The sequence below is a fragment of the Chlamydotis macqueenii genome, chromosome 16 (assembly GCF_036417535.1).
Source record: "Chlamydotis macqueenii isolate bChlMac1 chromosome 16, bChlMac1.mat, whole genome shotgun sequence".
Taxonomy (NCBI): domain Eukaryota; kingdom Metazoa; phylum Chordata; class Aves; order Otidiformes; family Otididae; genus Chlamydotis; species Chlamydotis macqueenii.
In genome coordinates this window covers 13,565,407-13,581,804 of record NC_141571.1, presented here as the reverse complement: position 1 = coordinate 13,581,804, position 16,398 = coordinate 13,565,407, and the positions used below count along the sequence as shown (strand labels likewise).

The following is a 16,398-nucleotide window of genomic DNA, read 5'->3' as shown; positions in this document are numbered from 1 at the left end:
TGTTGGGAGCCGCAGCCTCTCTATATTTTATCATTATTACCACCTCTCTGCCCTGGCTCCTTTTGAAAGTCTATTTCTTTGGATTAACAGTAGGTTTTTTTCGACATGGGAAGCGCTGCCCTGAGGCATCTTAGTGAGACCCTCGTATTCTGGCTTGGGGACAAATTGAGGGAAAAAGCATCCATAATGGAGCTCCTGTTGAAAATTCTCTGAGGTTTTTGCTGCTCCTGAGCAGAGCGTGTTGAGCAGCAAGCTTCTGCCATTTTCTTTGACCCTCAGAAAAATGGCTATTGTAGCTGCTAGTGCTCTGTCTTCAAATGAAACCCCTTTCTCTCCAGACACTAAAGAATAAGTGATATTTGCTTGGCTCCAGGAGGCTCTTGGAAAACAACCAGCCGATCGGGCAGTGTTTCTAGCCATGCTGCCATTGCGTTGACCTGTCTCCAGTTAAACCTGGGCTGGTTCCTCCCTTCTGATAGCCCCAGTGCTGCCCCAAGCAATAGCTGCCTTTAGGAAATCTCACCGCTGCAGAACTCCCTCTTTGAGAAAAGGGGGGAGAGGTTTCCCCTCCCCTTTGCAACAAGAGGCAATCTCTTAGTGAGCAGCAAGTACGTCGGTGACGGATCCAGTAGCTGTACAGTGCCGCAGGTAACGAGTAGCATCACTCCAGTGATTATTGAGCTCTTTGGCACATAGAATTATAGAATCTTTTAAGTTGGAAAAGACCCTTAAGATCATCAAGTCAAATCTTTAATCTAACACTACCAAGTCCACCACTAAACCATGTCCCTAAGTTGGCAACTACAAATGGGTTCGGCCACATTTTACAACGTGCCATTGATGACATTTCTCCTCCATGAAAAGTGAACATGGGCAGTGGTGTTCAGTTCTGCAGAGGGTGGGAGGGACAGAGAGGGTCCCAGACAGAAGATCAGACACAAGCCTATTAATAAAGTTCATAATGAGGTGCTGAGCCCATGGCATTACACTTGACAAATTCATCACATGAAGATATAAAGGAATCAAACCACTCCAGATAATTTCAGGGCATGAGAGTATGTTCAGTGTCATCTTAAACTTGGTGAGATTATTTTCTTGACAACTTGTTTAAAAGGAAAGTGGGCTATACAATTAAAATAACCCCCTCACAGATGGCCTATTGCGTGACCGGCAGAGGTTACCTTTTGAGGTAACCAGGTTGTCAGCATTTCCCAGAAGATTTGATGCCTCCAGCCCTTTCCTTTGGCTGTGGAGTCACAAGCCGGCTTTCAGGCACTGATTTTTGCAAAATGAGAGTCTTAGATACAGATTTCCCGATTCAAACATTCTTAACACTTGCCTATAAAGCACCAGGCACAAATCAACACCGTATAAACCAGAGCAGTAGAAAAGCCAGGCTGTTAATCTTCATAATGTGCCTCTCAGTGGGGATTTCACTTGGATGTTATTTGCATTAAATATGATACTGAGTGCTGGATATGCACTTATAAATAAATTAAAGGCCATATTTAAGTCAAACACTGTCCCACTGTTGACTTCAGGCTCAAGCGTGAGAGCTGTTAACAGTGGGCCGTACAGATTTGGTCGGCTGCCTGGCAGTGGTGGCGATTTCCATCACTGGTGCCCTGAGAAACTCATTCTGGGGGGCAATTAATCCCCCTTAGTGGGGTTTGTTGTGTCAGTCCAAACTCTAGTAGCGCTGGCTGTATTGGGCAGAACAGAGTACAGGTTTGCTGGAGCCGACGTTCAGCAAAATACCTCAAGTGCATCAGTCTTTTCATTTGATATATAAGCATCTTAATTGCAGCAACATAGTCAGCCTTGCACTTCTGGCAATAAGGAACAATTTTTTTTTTTTTTTTTTTTTTTTTTGCAAAGCTGCACTGAGATGAATTCATCACATATTTTAGGCAAATAACTGAAGAAAACTGCTCCTGGCCTCAGAGTACATGAAGTGATAGATGAGTTCAACTGCATAAAAGTCACAGAGCTGAAGCTTTTGATGAAGAAAATTCAAATCCCTGGAGCAAACACAGGGTGTTCCAGCAGCAGGATGGTGACTCCTGCAGCACAAGCCCTTTGGGAAGAGCTCTGGGGCTGAGCTCTCCTCCCCCCAGCACAGGACACAAAACAGACCAGAAATATTTGGAGGAAGGTACCCGATCAGCGCAGCATCACACCTCACTGCTGAGCCCTCCTGACTGCCCGGTGCTGCCCAGCCCGCTGACCCATCTCTCACTCCCTGAGCAGCTTTCAGACCCTGCTAGCTTCTTTTTAACCAACCTGCTACCGACCCACAAACCCCCATCCCTTCGCTTTCCTCTCCCCCTCCCCAGGCTCTGCCTATGGATTTTCTCCACGACGACCGTGCAGGCATGAGGCCGTACCTGTACCTCCCCTTGTACTCCTGAGGACAGGAGCAAAGAAAATTCATTTAGGCTTTCAGGGGAGGGAAAAAGCATATCCCAAAGGGGCACTGAACTTATCGGTTACTTTTTTGCTGCTTTTCCCCCGTGTCTTTCTCTGCTGCGGCTCCTCGCTGCCTCCGGAGCCTCAGATATTACAGGATTTGTTTCCTGGCACGGCGTGGTCTCCGGGCTGGATGAGGGCTGCCAGGCTGGCCGCGCGCCCTGCTCCGCTGGGCTGCTGCACTGTGATATGCTTCATGATGAAATTCCTGCATATCTTTTTGCCCCTTTGAGGGATTTTGCATCCCTCAGCTCTCCTGCGCTGGCTGGCAAGCACCTGCAGGCTGCCAAAGCGGTGTTGGGGGACCAGGCTCAGGGCAGAGTTTGTCCCTTGGGTTAGTGACTGCTCTCTATCAAGTGTTTGGGGCATACGCACCACCCCATCATTGTATCTTGAGGTCAAGTATTTATTACCCTGAACCTATATTTCCACTGCCTCCTAGCGCTTTATCACACTTCACACATTTGGAGTTGAGTCACACGTGTGACAATGTCATCAGCCCATGACTGATAGTGATGAAGAATGAAACATGGGCTTTGGGGAGGGAAACTCAATCCTGTGAGTTTCTCTTTTGAATGAAATGAGTATATTAAAATGTATAAATTGTTCCCATGAGGATAAAATGTAAGGTCTTTGCAGGAGGAATCAACAGAGTGATCGAGCAATGAGCTAAAATTACCCAGCGGCTGTGTGAGTTGCATTTTTATAAGGTGGTTTTGAAATAATCATAGAATAGGAAGGAAAAGCAGGTTAATTTGGTACTGAACAAACTCAAATAGTTAGGGACTTACTAAACAAGTTCTCCAAGGAACAGGGTGATATGACAGTCCTGCCAAGCACCGAGACCACATTTATTTGGTTCAGAACTGCATTGTTCTTGATTATGTTAAAATTAATAGAATGTGGCATTGTAATGACTGTATTATTTCCTTGGAGTCCTGATCAAAAATAGGGGTCTGCTGAGCTAATTGCCATCCTGCATCAGAGCATTCACAGCTGATCCACAAGCAGGTCTTTGCTCCACAGGTCTGGGTGAGGCTGGTAAGTTGGTAGAGCCCTTTGTTCAAGGTTAAAGGAGGAAGAAAATGAGATGGTTAAAGGATGAGATTGCTCCTGCTCCTGCTAGACATGCGAAGTCTTCAGCAGCAGAGCTGAGAGAGCGGGTGAGCATCTGTCAGGCTGAGCCTGCAAAGGCAGGAGAGGACCCATCGGCAAGGCTGAGTGGCCCAGGAAAAGAAGGCAACCAGCACATCCACTGCATGGCAAAAACCAGAGCAAACAGACTGGGACTTTCTCCTGGCGTCCCGCTGCCTGCTCAGAAAATACAGGTCCGTGTATTGGCTCTGAGAAGACAGCTTTGTGTTGGCCTTTCTCTTCCAATGGAAACCATCCTGCAGGCTCCAGAAGCCAGGCAAGTGCTTCAGGAAAACAGACAGCAGGTTCTCATTGGCCCCAAAGAAGCAGTACCTGGACAACTTACGATATTTTAAGACGTGATGGTTCCAAACACACCTGGTGTTGGCAGGAGGCAGGGCTTGTTGGCACATCCAAAGCGTTGCACTGGAGTGATCTCTCCTGGGGTCGTTCAGCAGGTGGGAAGGCATGGAAAGATTAAACCAGATCCACCCTGAGTCCCTGAAATGAAGGTCCTCAGACAGCTTCCAGGATCCCGGGAGTCATCCGGGGATGCTAATCTCCTTTGGTTTCTCTGGAGGAGGAACAAATCTCTTGAAGCAAAGTAAATCATGGCTGTAACAGCAGTGGCCCTAAATGTGTTCTTTATTATCTAGAGGGAGTAATAACTGCAGGAAAGGACCAGAAGGTGTTTTCAAAGAGAAGGGGAAATGCTGAAATCAGGAGATGTAACCAGTCCTGACGAGGCTGGCTGTCTCTCCTTTACACGTTTAGGAATTCACTTGGCAGAGAAACACCCGGAAGGCTTTATAAAGGGAGATTTACTGCACAGGGTTCAGCCCCTGGGGAGATGTATGTCCACAGGCTGGGTGTAAATCATGGAGGGGAGGAGGAAGACAGGGAGGCTGCCTGTGAGGACGGCGAGGGGCTGCACTGCTGGAGCTGGCAATGCCACTGAACCCAGGGCACGTCCTCCAGCTCAGCTGTCGCCCCGGTGCCTCTCTCATTTACCGATACTGAATATGCTGTTTGCTCTCCGTGTGGCTTTGTAGTTTAGAGGTACTCACAGGTTTTTCATGAGCACTTTGCATAAAAAAGATGCTTTTTTCCCCTTTTCAGATACTGAAGACTTTGTGAAAGTTTTTTCTCGAGTTTTTTTTTCCCATTTCCACTAGAAAAATCTCATCTCTTTGATTACTGTCTTCAACTGACAATTGTCTCTAGTCCCAGAGAACTTAAATACTTCAAAGAAACCTCATTGAACTTTCTCTCAAAAAAAAAGTTCCATTAAGAAGACTTTGTTCATTCTATTACTTTTTTTTTTTTTCCCTAGGAGCCCCCATGAAGCTGTGCCTGGCAGCGCACTCTCTGCACTGAGAATTACTGAAGTGAAAAAGCCACGAGAGATGAGGAGCAAATCTCACGTGCTCGAACCATCTGCAGGTGACCGGCTCCTCCAGCCCACCAGACGTGGAGGCTGAGAGCAGTGCTCCCCGGTGAGGTACAGCCCTGTCCTGCAGCATCCTCTATCCCGGCAGGAGCGGGGCAGGATGACAGGTTTCTGGTACCCCAGGGAGGGAGGAGGAGGATGGACCTCCACGCACAGACGCACCAGGAAGGCACTTGGGTACAGGGATATAAAATTGTCTCACTGCTGTGTCCCTCCCATCCACGGAAAACTGCACAACAGATACTTTGAATACAAGAAAATACTGGGGATGAACTGGTGGCTCAGAAATTTCTGCTGGTAGTACTCCCATCGCCACCACCTTTTATGAATCAGCCCCAGGGGCTTGTTTCCTGAATAACTCATCAGCTCAACTGATCTATCATCAGCTTTTCTTTTTAATCCCACACCAAAGATGCTTTGAAATTGGATAGAAGAAATGGCATAGAAGAATGGATTCACTTTTCATTCACTGCCGAAGAGCAGCCCCCGCACTTGGTGCCATCTGCACCCTGGGAAGCGATGCCCAGCCGTGCTCGAGGAGCTCCATGCTCCCTCCACCGTGCCAGGCCACCAGCACCAATGCCAAATTGGAAGCATCTCCAGCTTCAGACGGCACAAGTGGCTTATACCAGAGAGCAGCCCAAGAGACTGGGAATGAAATAACTCAGCTTCATCTGTGTCATGCAAGGGAAAGGAGGGCTGTCAGCACTGGGGCTGTTGGGTTTGGCATGGAATGTCATCTGCTTTAGGACTGGATGGCCACAATGCTCAGCATCTCCCACCTTGTCAGCTCTGGACCCCACCAGGCTCCCCAGCCTCTCCAGATGCCGTTCCTCAGCCGCTGTCCTGTGCCCCTTGGCAACGGGCAATTTCCCGCAGGGAGAACGTGACAGTGACACCACTGAAGCCCACTGCCCGCTCTGTCCCCTCGTGCGTCCCGTGGTGGGACGCTGCCCATCACGCGCGCCTTGGGCAGGACGCAGAAGCGTTTCTAAACGTCAGGAAGCACAAGTGCCATCTGCGCATCTCGAGCAGCTGCTGCATAGGGACCAGAGTAAAAGCCTTTAAGGGGAAGGAGGGGGAGGCAGGGAGAAGACAATTAAATAGTTGTTCTAAATGATCTGGAAGAAGATTAAAGGCAGCTGCAGGTTGGTTTTTTTTTCCTCTGAGAAGAGGAACCACTAGATTACCTTCATCTCTTCTGCCTAACAAACTGCTGCTGAGAAGGAAACCTAAGAGCTGTATTGATCGGCCACATTTCCTCATTCTTGTATTATCCCTCCAGCTGACATCTCAGGAAGGGAGAGGGAAAAAGAAATCAAGTGAATTAAAATCAATTGGGGAAAAAAAATAGAAGAAATTATGTAAGAACTGGCAAAACACAGCAGGCCAAGTGGTTATGTAAAGCAATGAACACAAGAGCTTATTTAATTTATATCTAGCTGCAAGACGGACCACAGTGTAAACGGGCTGGGATTAGGCAGGCTGGGATGTCACGCATATGCTGACTTAAAGCCTTGGCTTCCCTGCGTAGTCTGTGGAAAAAAAGGCAACTTTTTAGGGATGCTCACGCTATGGCAGATGGGCATCCCTCTGGGGTGAGCGTCCCTCTCCCATCACCTCAGGGATGGATCCAGACACACTTCAACACTTCATTTTCCTGTCTACCCGAGGGGCTGGCAGCACTGTGACCTGAGGGGACACCTTTTGTGGGACACGGTCCTGCCGCAAAGGTGCGGAGTTGTTGTCCCATTGGAGGGGTTAGCGGCACCCCGGCATGGACTTCGCTGGTGGGCAGAGATCCTGAGTGTGCTGCCAAAACAGTTTTATCAGCCAGGCCCAATGAGGGGGATTATCACCGCGCGGAGCTGCAGCGAGTGATTTAAAACAGTACTGTTATTAAAAGCCATAGCAGGAATTTGGCTGTGACCTAAGGAAACAAAACCATAGTCAACATCACTATAAATGCAGAATTCCTGAACTGAAGCCATTGACTAATCCTGGATAGGATTTGCCAGCAAACCTGGACAGAATTCAGCCATTTGGTTTTTATAGATTGCTATTTTTGTGTACTATGCTTGTCATGTTTATTAACACTGCACCACAGAGATTGGCACCGCAGAGCGCTGCTGACCCTGGCACCGCCCATGTGCCATCACGGCAGAAAGCTCATCACACCACCCCGCCGGAGGAATGTATGCAACACTGTGCATGGAATTAATAACATTGTGGGCTTCTCAGACAAATGAGAATTGAGAAGATGTCCTCGGAAGAATGTGTGGAGAGGGTGGCAATGGATGCTGGGAGGCCAGGCTGCACCCTGCATCTCCCAGCGCCAACACCTGGTTCTTCCTTCCCATCCCCTTCAGACCCGAGGCTCTTTGGCACATTCCTTCAAAGGCATTGCAAGAAGAAACGTAGAAAGAAATAAAGCAGAGGACCTCCCTGGGCAAGCAGTTGTTCCTTGCGCAGAGTTATTTACTCTGCAAACCATCTGAACTACGAGCAGACTTCAGAAAACATAATAAACAAGGGATCTGGAGGGACACGCGAGCTGCAGCCACGCATGGGTGGGCTGATGCGGAGCAGAACGGCAGCGAAGCGGCTGTCCACCCAAACCCGTGAGGAGGTCCGGTGAAGTTCCCAGTGCACTTCCCAAGAAGTCGCCCCATCAATGAGCGACTTGGAGCGGACGGAGCTGTGACAGCTTATGGCGGCGCAGGGCCCTCTGCCATGGGTTTTAATAAATGGGTTCACACCAGCTGTCCGTGCAAATGAAACATGGGCGTGTGTCAGACACCGTCTGCCCAGCCCCTGCCATAACGCAGGGGACATTCTGCAGCAGAGCCATCCAAGCGCAGACTGTGCCATGCCAGAAAAGAAGTACAAAGGTAAGAAAGGTAGAAACATAAAGGGAAATCTATTTGCACAGCCATCAGGCCATTAAAATTAAGATCTTTTTGAAGATGGAGCTGAGGCTGCGTGGTGCTAACGGCACGTGGGGCAGCGCCTGGTGGGATGGGACGCTCAGCGGGGTCCTGTTTCGGGGGAGGTGGCCCCAGAGCCAACAGCACGGCCATGGAATACCCAGAGCCACAGGTACCAACATTTAATTCTGCCTCAGAGCTCCCTTATCTGTGGCTGCCACAATGAGCAGCTTTTAAAACCTCTCCCTGCTGAAGTGGCATGAAAACATGAATTTACTTATCTGGAGATGGCTTTAAGAGGTGTTTAATTTATGTGCAAAAAAACCCCTAAAATTGGCTGCAGCGTGCTTTAGAGGATGTTTGCCAGTTAAAGCGTCACCTAGACCTAAATAACGTGGCTGTAATGGACTTCTTCCTGCCACCAGATCCCACGCTGATGCCAACGTTCACACCAGACGTCCCTGACTGACAGAAGTAACAGGCAAGCTTGGCAACGAAGAATATATAGCAAACCAGATTCACATGCTGCTCTGAGCATCTGCGAGGACGGTGATAAACAGAGCTGGGAAATAGCACCGTTCTAAAGAATGAAGCATCAGAGGCCACACGGAGCTTACGCCTCGACGGCACGCGGCGCGATGTGCAGTGCCCGGCCGTACCGATCGTGGTGACACCGGGTGACGCCCTGCAGAACATCTCGCTTAGTGCTCCTCCTGCTTATCAGAATGTGCTGCACTGAGCAATCTGTAATTACTGGAAGAATACCAGTAATTGCTTCTTACAGTCGTTGTGGAGCTTGAGTGGTACACGTTAAGTAATATGAGCAGGAATCTAATACACCGAGTGCTGTTTGAGTAGTTACTTTTTATTTTTCCTTTTAAAAGGAAACCTGACTGTTCACCCACAGTCTAGATTCACTTGTAAATGTGCATTAAAACTTAACTATTCTCAGCAAATAGTGAAGAACTTTTGAAAAAAGAGAGACGTTAAATTAATACGCTCAAATATTCATCCCGGGAAGAATGTTCTCCTGCAATGATCCAAGCAGGACCGTAGCTCACAGTGGGCTCTGAGTCTATAAATAGTTATCGCTGCTCTGTTCTGGGACTGGCTTTCAGTCAGTCAACAAATAAAACCTATTGGAGAGCTAATGGCTTAAAAAAAAATCCTGATTTGCTTCAGACAGTTTGCCAAACAGGAAGAGGAGTGAACTACATTGAGTGATTTATTACAAGTGATTTGCCAACTCCAGCAAGTGCATCATTGCTCCGCTTAATTTAAAGACAGAAAATGAATGCAAAGGGATGCACAGACCTGCTCTAAAGCAGCCTGGATCCACTGCGAAACCAGGGCTCCAGGTTTCCCACTGGCAAGACCTTTGCACGTCACTCTCCACATCACCACTGCCCTTTCTTTCGCAGATCTTCCATTATTTGTCTTTTTTCAAACCTCTGCACAGCCTCTACGACGTGAGAATGCCCGCTCACACGCTGTGCAGTGGTTTCTGTTAATGCACTTCCAACCTGACCTGCAGCTGCTTTGCTTATTCACTCCAGAGCCTTGCCGGGTCCAGGGCCCTGCACCACCCCGTGTGCCGCTTCCCTGTGCTCGGAGGAACGGAGCGAAGCCATTAAACCGACCTTCCCATCCCAGCAAATCTACTTTTGTAGCCAGATCTCCTGTGAAGAAACAGTATGATGGGTTTTGTCATTTTTTTTTTCCCCAAAGGCTGCCTCCTTTTTACTTTTAAATTAATTCACAAGTGAAATTAAAAAACAAACACATGAGAAAAAGCCACCAGGTGAACTTTACACACTGTGCATTCATGTCTGCCTACTTCTTACTTGGCTTACAGGGTAAGCTAGAGCCTGAATAGCAGCAAGACTGTAAAATACTTTGAGAATTGTTTAAACTATAATCTCCAAAGACCTGGCTAGGAAATAATCCTCTCTTTTTAGCCCTATCATGGTAACAGCGAGCATCACTTTAATCCTAAGAGGAAGATGACTGGAAATAATGCATTTCAGCCACATTGTTCTCAAGTCAGATGGCTCACGCCTCCTGAGGGAGAGGAGAATTTGGGTTAAGTACACGGGGCTGCCACTGACAAAATCTGCAAAGCACCTACAGCAGAAATACAGCCCTCACCATCTCAAGAGGAAAGTTAGGTATGGAGACAAAATGCAGAGGGAATCCAGCGCTTCTGTGCGGGGTGGATTTTCATTTACTGGAGCAGTCAAGGGGGAAACTTGGAGAGAAGTCTCTAAACGTCTACAGGCTTGGGGCTTAAATCTACCTGCACGTACCCTCGCCTGCTTTTAGCGGGAGAACTGATTCTGATTTGTTTCCATTTAAGTTTCCTTCCTTTAAGCCTGGGAACATCTCGAAGGCTTTAGTACACATGCAGTTTTAAATTCTAATTGGCCACTGATGAAACTCACCTGAAATTCATGTTCAAAATAAAAGATTGAGAAGCTATCACATGTAAGCCTGGCAGCAAAGGGACTGTGGAGTGGTGTCTTGCTCTTTCTGCCTCTCCTTCCATGTCTCTTACATTTTTTAAGCCTAATGCTCCAGTAAACAAATTCCCCAGCCCCTCAGAGTGCTGGAGCGCGGCAAGCGCAGATGCTGAAATCCTCTCCACGCCTGACCGTGTTAGATTTAGCAGTGTGTGAAGCCCAGCAAAGGCTTTCTGAACTCAGGAGGGGTCTGTTCGTTAAACCAGCTACGGATTTCCCCAAACCAGCAAAATTAGCAGCCTCTGGCTTTGAAGATGCAGTTCCTTTTCGGATGCCTATGCTGCACCTTGTTCCCCAAACTTTTGGAAATGAGGGTCTGTCGCCATACAGAGGGAATGGGCTATGGGTCACCCCAAAAAACTGGGAGAGGGGGAGAGATGGTTTTATTTCCCTCGATCTTGCTGGCTGCATTCCACTTTCCAGCAGAAGGAAAGGCAATGCAGAAGATGCAGAGAAAGGGTGGAGATTCGTGGATTTTCTGGCGATGAACTGCCACGTTTGGGAAGGACCCCAGCATCCCCGCTCCACAGCTTCCCCGGGGCTCTGCGGGACATGGGGGTCCCGCTGCGGGACATGGTGGGTTGCAGGCATCGGCTGTGAGGGGAGAGGGGCTCCGGGGGGGCTGCACCGGCCCGGATTAACGGCGATGCAGGGTTTCTTTATCCCCGCGCAGGGTTTCTTTATCCCAGTGCAGGGTCTCAGCCCTGCGCTGTGGGGCAGGAGGGGGGTGCGAAGTGGGGCACAGCAAGCAGAGCCAAGACACCCCCACACACACACTCTTCCCTCCCCAAATCCCACCCTGGGCGGGTCCGACACCCCCCCTTCCCCAGCAGGTGTGTCGTCGTCGTCCCCCCCCCCCCCCCCCGCGGGTCCTTCTCCGCCCGTCTGCGCAAAGTTTGGCCACCCCAGCCCGAGGAGGGAGGGGGGGGGCTGCCCGCCCCCCCGGGACCCTCACCTGAATGACGGTTTTCAGCGTGGAAGCTTCCACGATGGTGGTGCAGATGAGGGAGTCGGGGTCCCGGTCCTTGCCGTAGATCTCTCCCATGGTGAAGATCATGGGGATGGCGAGGAGGAAGGAGGCGATCCAGATGCAGCTGATGAACTTCTTGGTGCGGCTGCGGGACATGATGCTCTTGGCTTTGAAGGGGTGGCAGATGGCCATGTACCGCTCCACGCTGAGGCTGGCGATGTTGAGAGCCGTGGCGTAGGTGCAGGCGTCCCGGAGGAAGTAGTAGCCCTTGCAGACGGCCCCCCCGAAAGCCCAGGGGTGATGGACCCAGATGAAGTTGTAGAGCTCGATGGGCATGCAGAGGAGGAAGATGAGGAGGTCGGAGAAGGCGAGGCTGGCCAGGTGGTAGTGCACCGTGCTCTGCAGGTTCTGCAGCGACTTCTTGCGCACCAGCGTGTACGCCGTGATGGAGTTCCCCACCGTGCCCACCAGGAAAAGAGCCGAGTAGATGACGGTCACCATCACTTTGGAGTAGATGTCGGTGTTGACGTCCAGGTCCTCCTCGTCGGGCCCTTTGGGGAGCAGGTCGGAGCGGTTGGAGGAGTTGGGGTGCGGGTGGAGGGGCCCGGCCGGGGCCGTGGCGTTGGGGTGCATCCCCGGGGGCCGGCCCGGCCCCGCCGGGGCCTCAGCACCGCCCGGCACCGCGCTCCGACCGCCCGGCGCCCGCCCGCAAACTTGACCGGTTTTAATGCGGCGGGGAGGAGGCGCCTGCCGCTGCCGGGCTGCCGTGCGTGTGAGAGACACGCACACGCACACAGAGACAGAGGGACACAGACACACACCCCCCACCCACACGCCCACCCCGGAGCAGCCCCTCCCCGGCGCCCAGATGTGCCCTGGCAGGGCACAGCCCCTTTGCACACCCGCACACACACGCACACGCACCCGCCCGCTGGCTCAGCCCCCCCCGCCCCCTTCCCCTCCCAGCCGCTGAGATTGAAGGGAGTGGGGGGGGGGTTGCAACCCCATCTCGGTCCCCAAACCGAAGCCGGGGGGTGTGCGGAGGGAGGGAGCAGATCCCGATCTCGGCTGCGGAGCCCCCCCTCCCGTTGGGATCCCCCCCCCCTGCTTCTCCATCCTTTGCAGAGGCACGGCTGTGAGCTGGGGGCTGGTATGGGGCTGGTAGGGGGGTCCGAGGACGGTCCCCCCAACTCCTGCACCCCTTCCACGGAGAGAGGAGAGGCAGCAGGGATGCTCCATCCCCCTTGGACATCCCTATGTCCCGCTGGTCCCCAAACACCCACCCACCTGCCGCTGCTGCTAGGAGAAAAAAAAATTAAAGCACGGGAAAAAAAAAACCTAAAACCATCACCCACTGCCCTGATCTGCCCGGGGCACCCTCAGCACCATGGCACAGCAGCGACAGCAGCGAGCGGCTTTGCTCTGGTCCCCATTGGTGACTTTTTCCTTACCCCTTTATCCTCAGATTTGGGATGCGCAGGGTCCTCTCCCTGCTGCCCTGTTGCAGGTGCTGTGGGGGTGCCACAGTGGTGCTGAGGGTGGCAAGGGGATCCCCCACATGAAAGGACCCCCTGGGGATGAGCAGTCTGTTGCCCTCTCAGACCCAGGGCACCAAGCCAGCCAGCTGCCCTGTGACACTCCAGCGAGCTGTTTGGCCACTCACTTGTCCCCATGATAAATCTCTTTACTAACGTATAGAGGAGATCTAGGAAAATCGCATCCAGGGAATCACCGATTTATTCAAAGACAGCCATAATTTGTCCCGTTCATTCATTAGCAGGTGTTGGGTACCTGGTTCCCAAAAGCCAGTGGGCTCTGTGTGTCCTGAGGTCCTGAAGGCTGCTTATCTATTTGATGCAAGAAGATATCTAATTCTGCAGTCAATTAAATCATCTCTGCCTGCAAATGGTGAACTTTCCACAGCCATCCACCAAGAGTCAATATTTCCCCAAAATTTCCTCCTTTTAAATCCATCCAATAGGATCACCATGGAAGTCTAACCAAAATCAGATTTATTTAGTCGTATTATTCATACAAATTTTAAGAGAAATATTTTCCGGTACTCATCCCACACTAGTTTAAAGAATGAGTAATAATCTCTTAACACCAATGTTCCTTTCATTTAAAAGCTTCTGTTATGAAATTTCTGTTAGCTGAGAGGAGTTTGCCGGGGCTGGTGTTCCCAGCTGGTCTCACCTGTTATTCCCGGTCCTTGCACATGTTCTTGGGATGGGTCAAGAATATTTATCCCGAAGAAGGAAAGCGGAAGATGGAACAAGTGGTGAGTTGCACTTACCTATTGGTGCCTGAAGGAGAGGGGCAGCTGGGATGGAAGCCTTCTCCTGGGTGCCTGGTGTCCCTGTTCCTCAGCCCCCAAGTTGGGGTGAGCTTATGGCCCTGTGGTCCTGTGGTTCATCTTTAGTCCATGCTCCTGGACTAAAGCACTTCTCCCACAGAGGTGATGAGTTTCTTTGGGATCTTTGTCTATAATGAAGAGTTATTGTCCCTTCCTGGTCCTGTAACTTTGTTTTGGCCTTGCAGAAAGCAATTGCTGTCCCAACAAACAAGATACCCATCTACTGGCCTGATTTTGCAGTGTGGATGTGCACGTTTGTATCAATAGCTGTCTCTAGAAATGCTCTGGTTTGGATTCTGTGCCTCATGTTTCCGCACACGGGCAATGCTCAAGCTCAGCTGCCAACAAGGAGAACATTGCATCTCCCTGCTCTGCCCAGCCATTGTTCCGAGTGCTCCGTGCGCTGCCTCCTCCACCTTCCCTGCACACCAAGTACTGGCAGGGAATATCAAGAGATACAGTTAGAAAATAATTCTAATTACACACTGAAATATCAGCTACCTGGAATCGATGCGGATGTTCATTTCCAATCAACACTTTTAACAGGCTGGTGCAGTTTGTACCAGCCAAACCTCTCCCTTTGTCAGAGTGCGTTAGGAGAGCACTGACTGCCGAATGAATGGGCTGGGTGCTCCCGTCATTAAAGGCCTCAGCAGCATATTTCTATCAGCTAATTAGTTTAATAAATTCCATTAATTCCTTGGCAAGTTTGTGAAGCATTCTATCCCACGCAGAGAAGTCTGGGTTTGAGCAACCAGCTTGTCTTCTGGGATGCAGCCTTGCTGTGCAGATGTGGGGGTCTCTTTTGTAAAGGAGAAAGTAAAAGAAAGTCTTGTCTCTGTCCATAAGCAAAGGGGTCAACCTCTCCCCTCTCTTTTTAGAACGCTTTTTGCCCAGGCAGGTTTTACCTTCTGCCCTTACATCACTTTTCAAGAGCTGGAGACCTATTCCTGGTCCAGACCCGACCCCCTGCAAGCCCTGGCCAGGGAGCAGGCAGAGGTTTACCCCTGCCGAAGGAAAACATCGGCCCCATCCCTGCCCCGCCGTGTAGCACATCTGTCCTCCCCTTCACTCTCCCCATTGTCAGTGCGTGGCCTGGGGGATGTGCAAAGTCCCTTTCCTGGTGTGGGGTAATGAAATAAATAACAGAAATATCTCTTCCTGCCTTCACTTCTGCTCTCTGCAAGGCTTTAATCCATATTCCTCTTCAGGCAAAAGCAGAGCTGGAGATGCACGGTGCTCTTCTCATGCGCCAAAGCCTCCAACCCAAATCCCCGCTGTTTGTTTCTGAACTAGCCGACCTTTTCCTTAAGCTGAGCTCGTTTCAATATATTTTGTATGTGTGTGTCTGTGGCTTAAAAAGGAAAAGAATCATGGAAACCACGAGACGCCTGATCTCAAATGTTACAGCAAGGCATTTACTTAAAATCTTGCAGGAAAATGTCACCCAAAGACCTCATCTATTAAAACTGCCTGGACTTCGAACTGAGGGTCCCACAGTGCCCAAGATGCCAGGCCCACAGGTTGCCTCACTCCCTTTTTTTGTTGACCCAAGTGTTTTTCATCTTTACTTTTTCCAGTTGCAATTGGGGACCACTAGAAATTTTTCATATTAATCCTATTCCCACCTGATTTCACCAGGCGGGGCTTTTCCAAAGGGCCTGGAAAGCAGCAGAGAGAAAGTTCTGCAAGAAATGAGTCCTAAGAGTCAGCATCAGCTTTTTTTCCCATTGAGATCTGAGCACCCAGCCCCAAATACCTGTTAGAACTGCTTCCCAAGTCAGGTAACGCTGGATTGATTCAAGCCTTTAAAACCAGTTCCCAGTGGACTCACCGTAGACGTTTTCTCCTTAAAAGTCAGGAGTGTCTGAGGTGGGTTAGGAAGGTAAAATCCTGGGGTGTACAGAGCTTTTTTAAGGATGCTGCTCTTTAAAAACAAGGAAGTGAAGGAGACAGGGGAGATGGTGAAAGGGATGTGTATCAGCTTTGTTGATGACAATATTGATTGTATCGTTACTTAAAGGCATGGAAGTGCATCCCTTCCTACACTCAGCATATTGCAAAATGAAGTATTGCTAGTTTGGATAGCAATAAAAGATTCCCAACGGCTGCATGTTATTTACTGCCTTTGGCTGAACTGATTTCAGGAGAGTATTTTAAATCAAAGCAGTTGATACATGGGATATTTATTGCCTCTGATACTCACAGCAGAGGAACCTGCTGAGACTCCGCCATGTGAGCACGTTGGTGTGTGGGTTGGCAAAGCGGACAGACCATACCCAGAGCAGAGCAATGATCACTTACCCCAGCATTTCTGTCCCTGGGCAGGTTTAAAAAAAAAAAAACCAAACCAAAAAAAACCCCACAGCACTCTGAAAAGCAGAACACGCTGGGATATGTATGAGGATGTTGGTAAAGGAATTACCCTGCAGAAGGATCAACCTCCAGGCAGGGACAGCTGGGAGATGAGATGCCCTGACACCTTTTACAGGTCCTGTCTTCTGTGTGCCCAGGGATATTTGCTCAGACAGAGACTGGTACATTAACAAGACACATACGGGAGCTATCAGCTG

General features: G+C 50.0%; 1 protein-coding gene across 1 annotated transcript in view; it reads right to left on the bottom strand.

Annotated features, from left to right (window-relative positions):
• Positions 1 to 12,182, bottom strand: part of NTSR1 (neurotensin receptor 1) — a 57,113-nt gene extending 44,931 nt beyond the window's left edge. Inside the window, exon 1 of the mRNA XM_086760465.1 lies at positions 11,455 to 12,182. Within this exon, the coding sequence (XP_086616591.1) occupies positions 11,455 to 12,102 (648 nt within the window). The 5' untranslated portion in view covers positions 12,103 to 12,182. The remainder of the gene's footprint in view (positions 1 to 11,454) is intronic.
• Between the last annotated feature and the right edge of the window lie 4,216 nt (positions 12,183 to 16,398).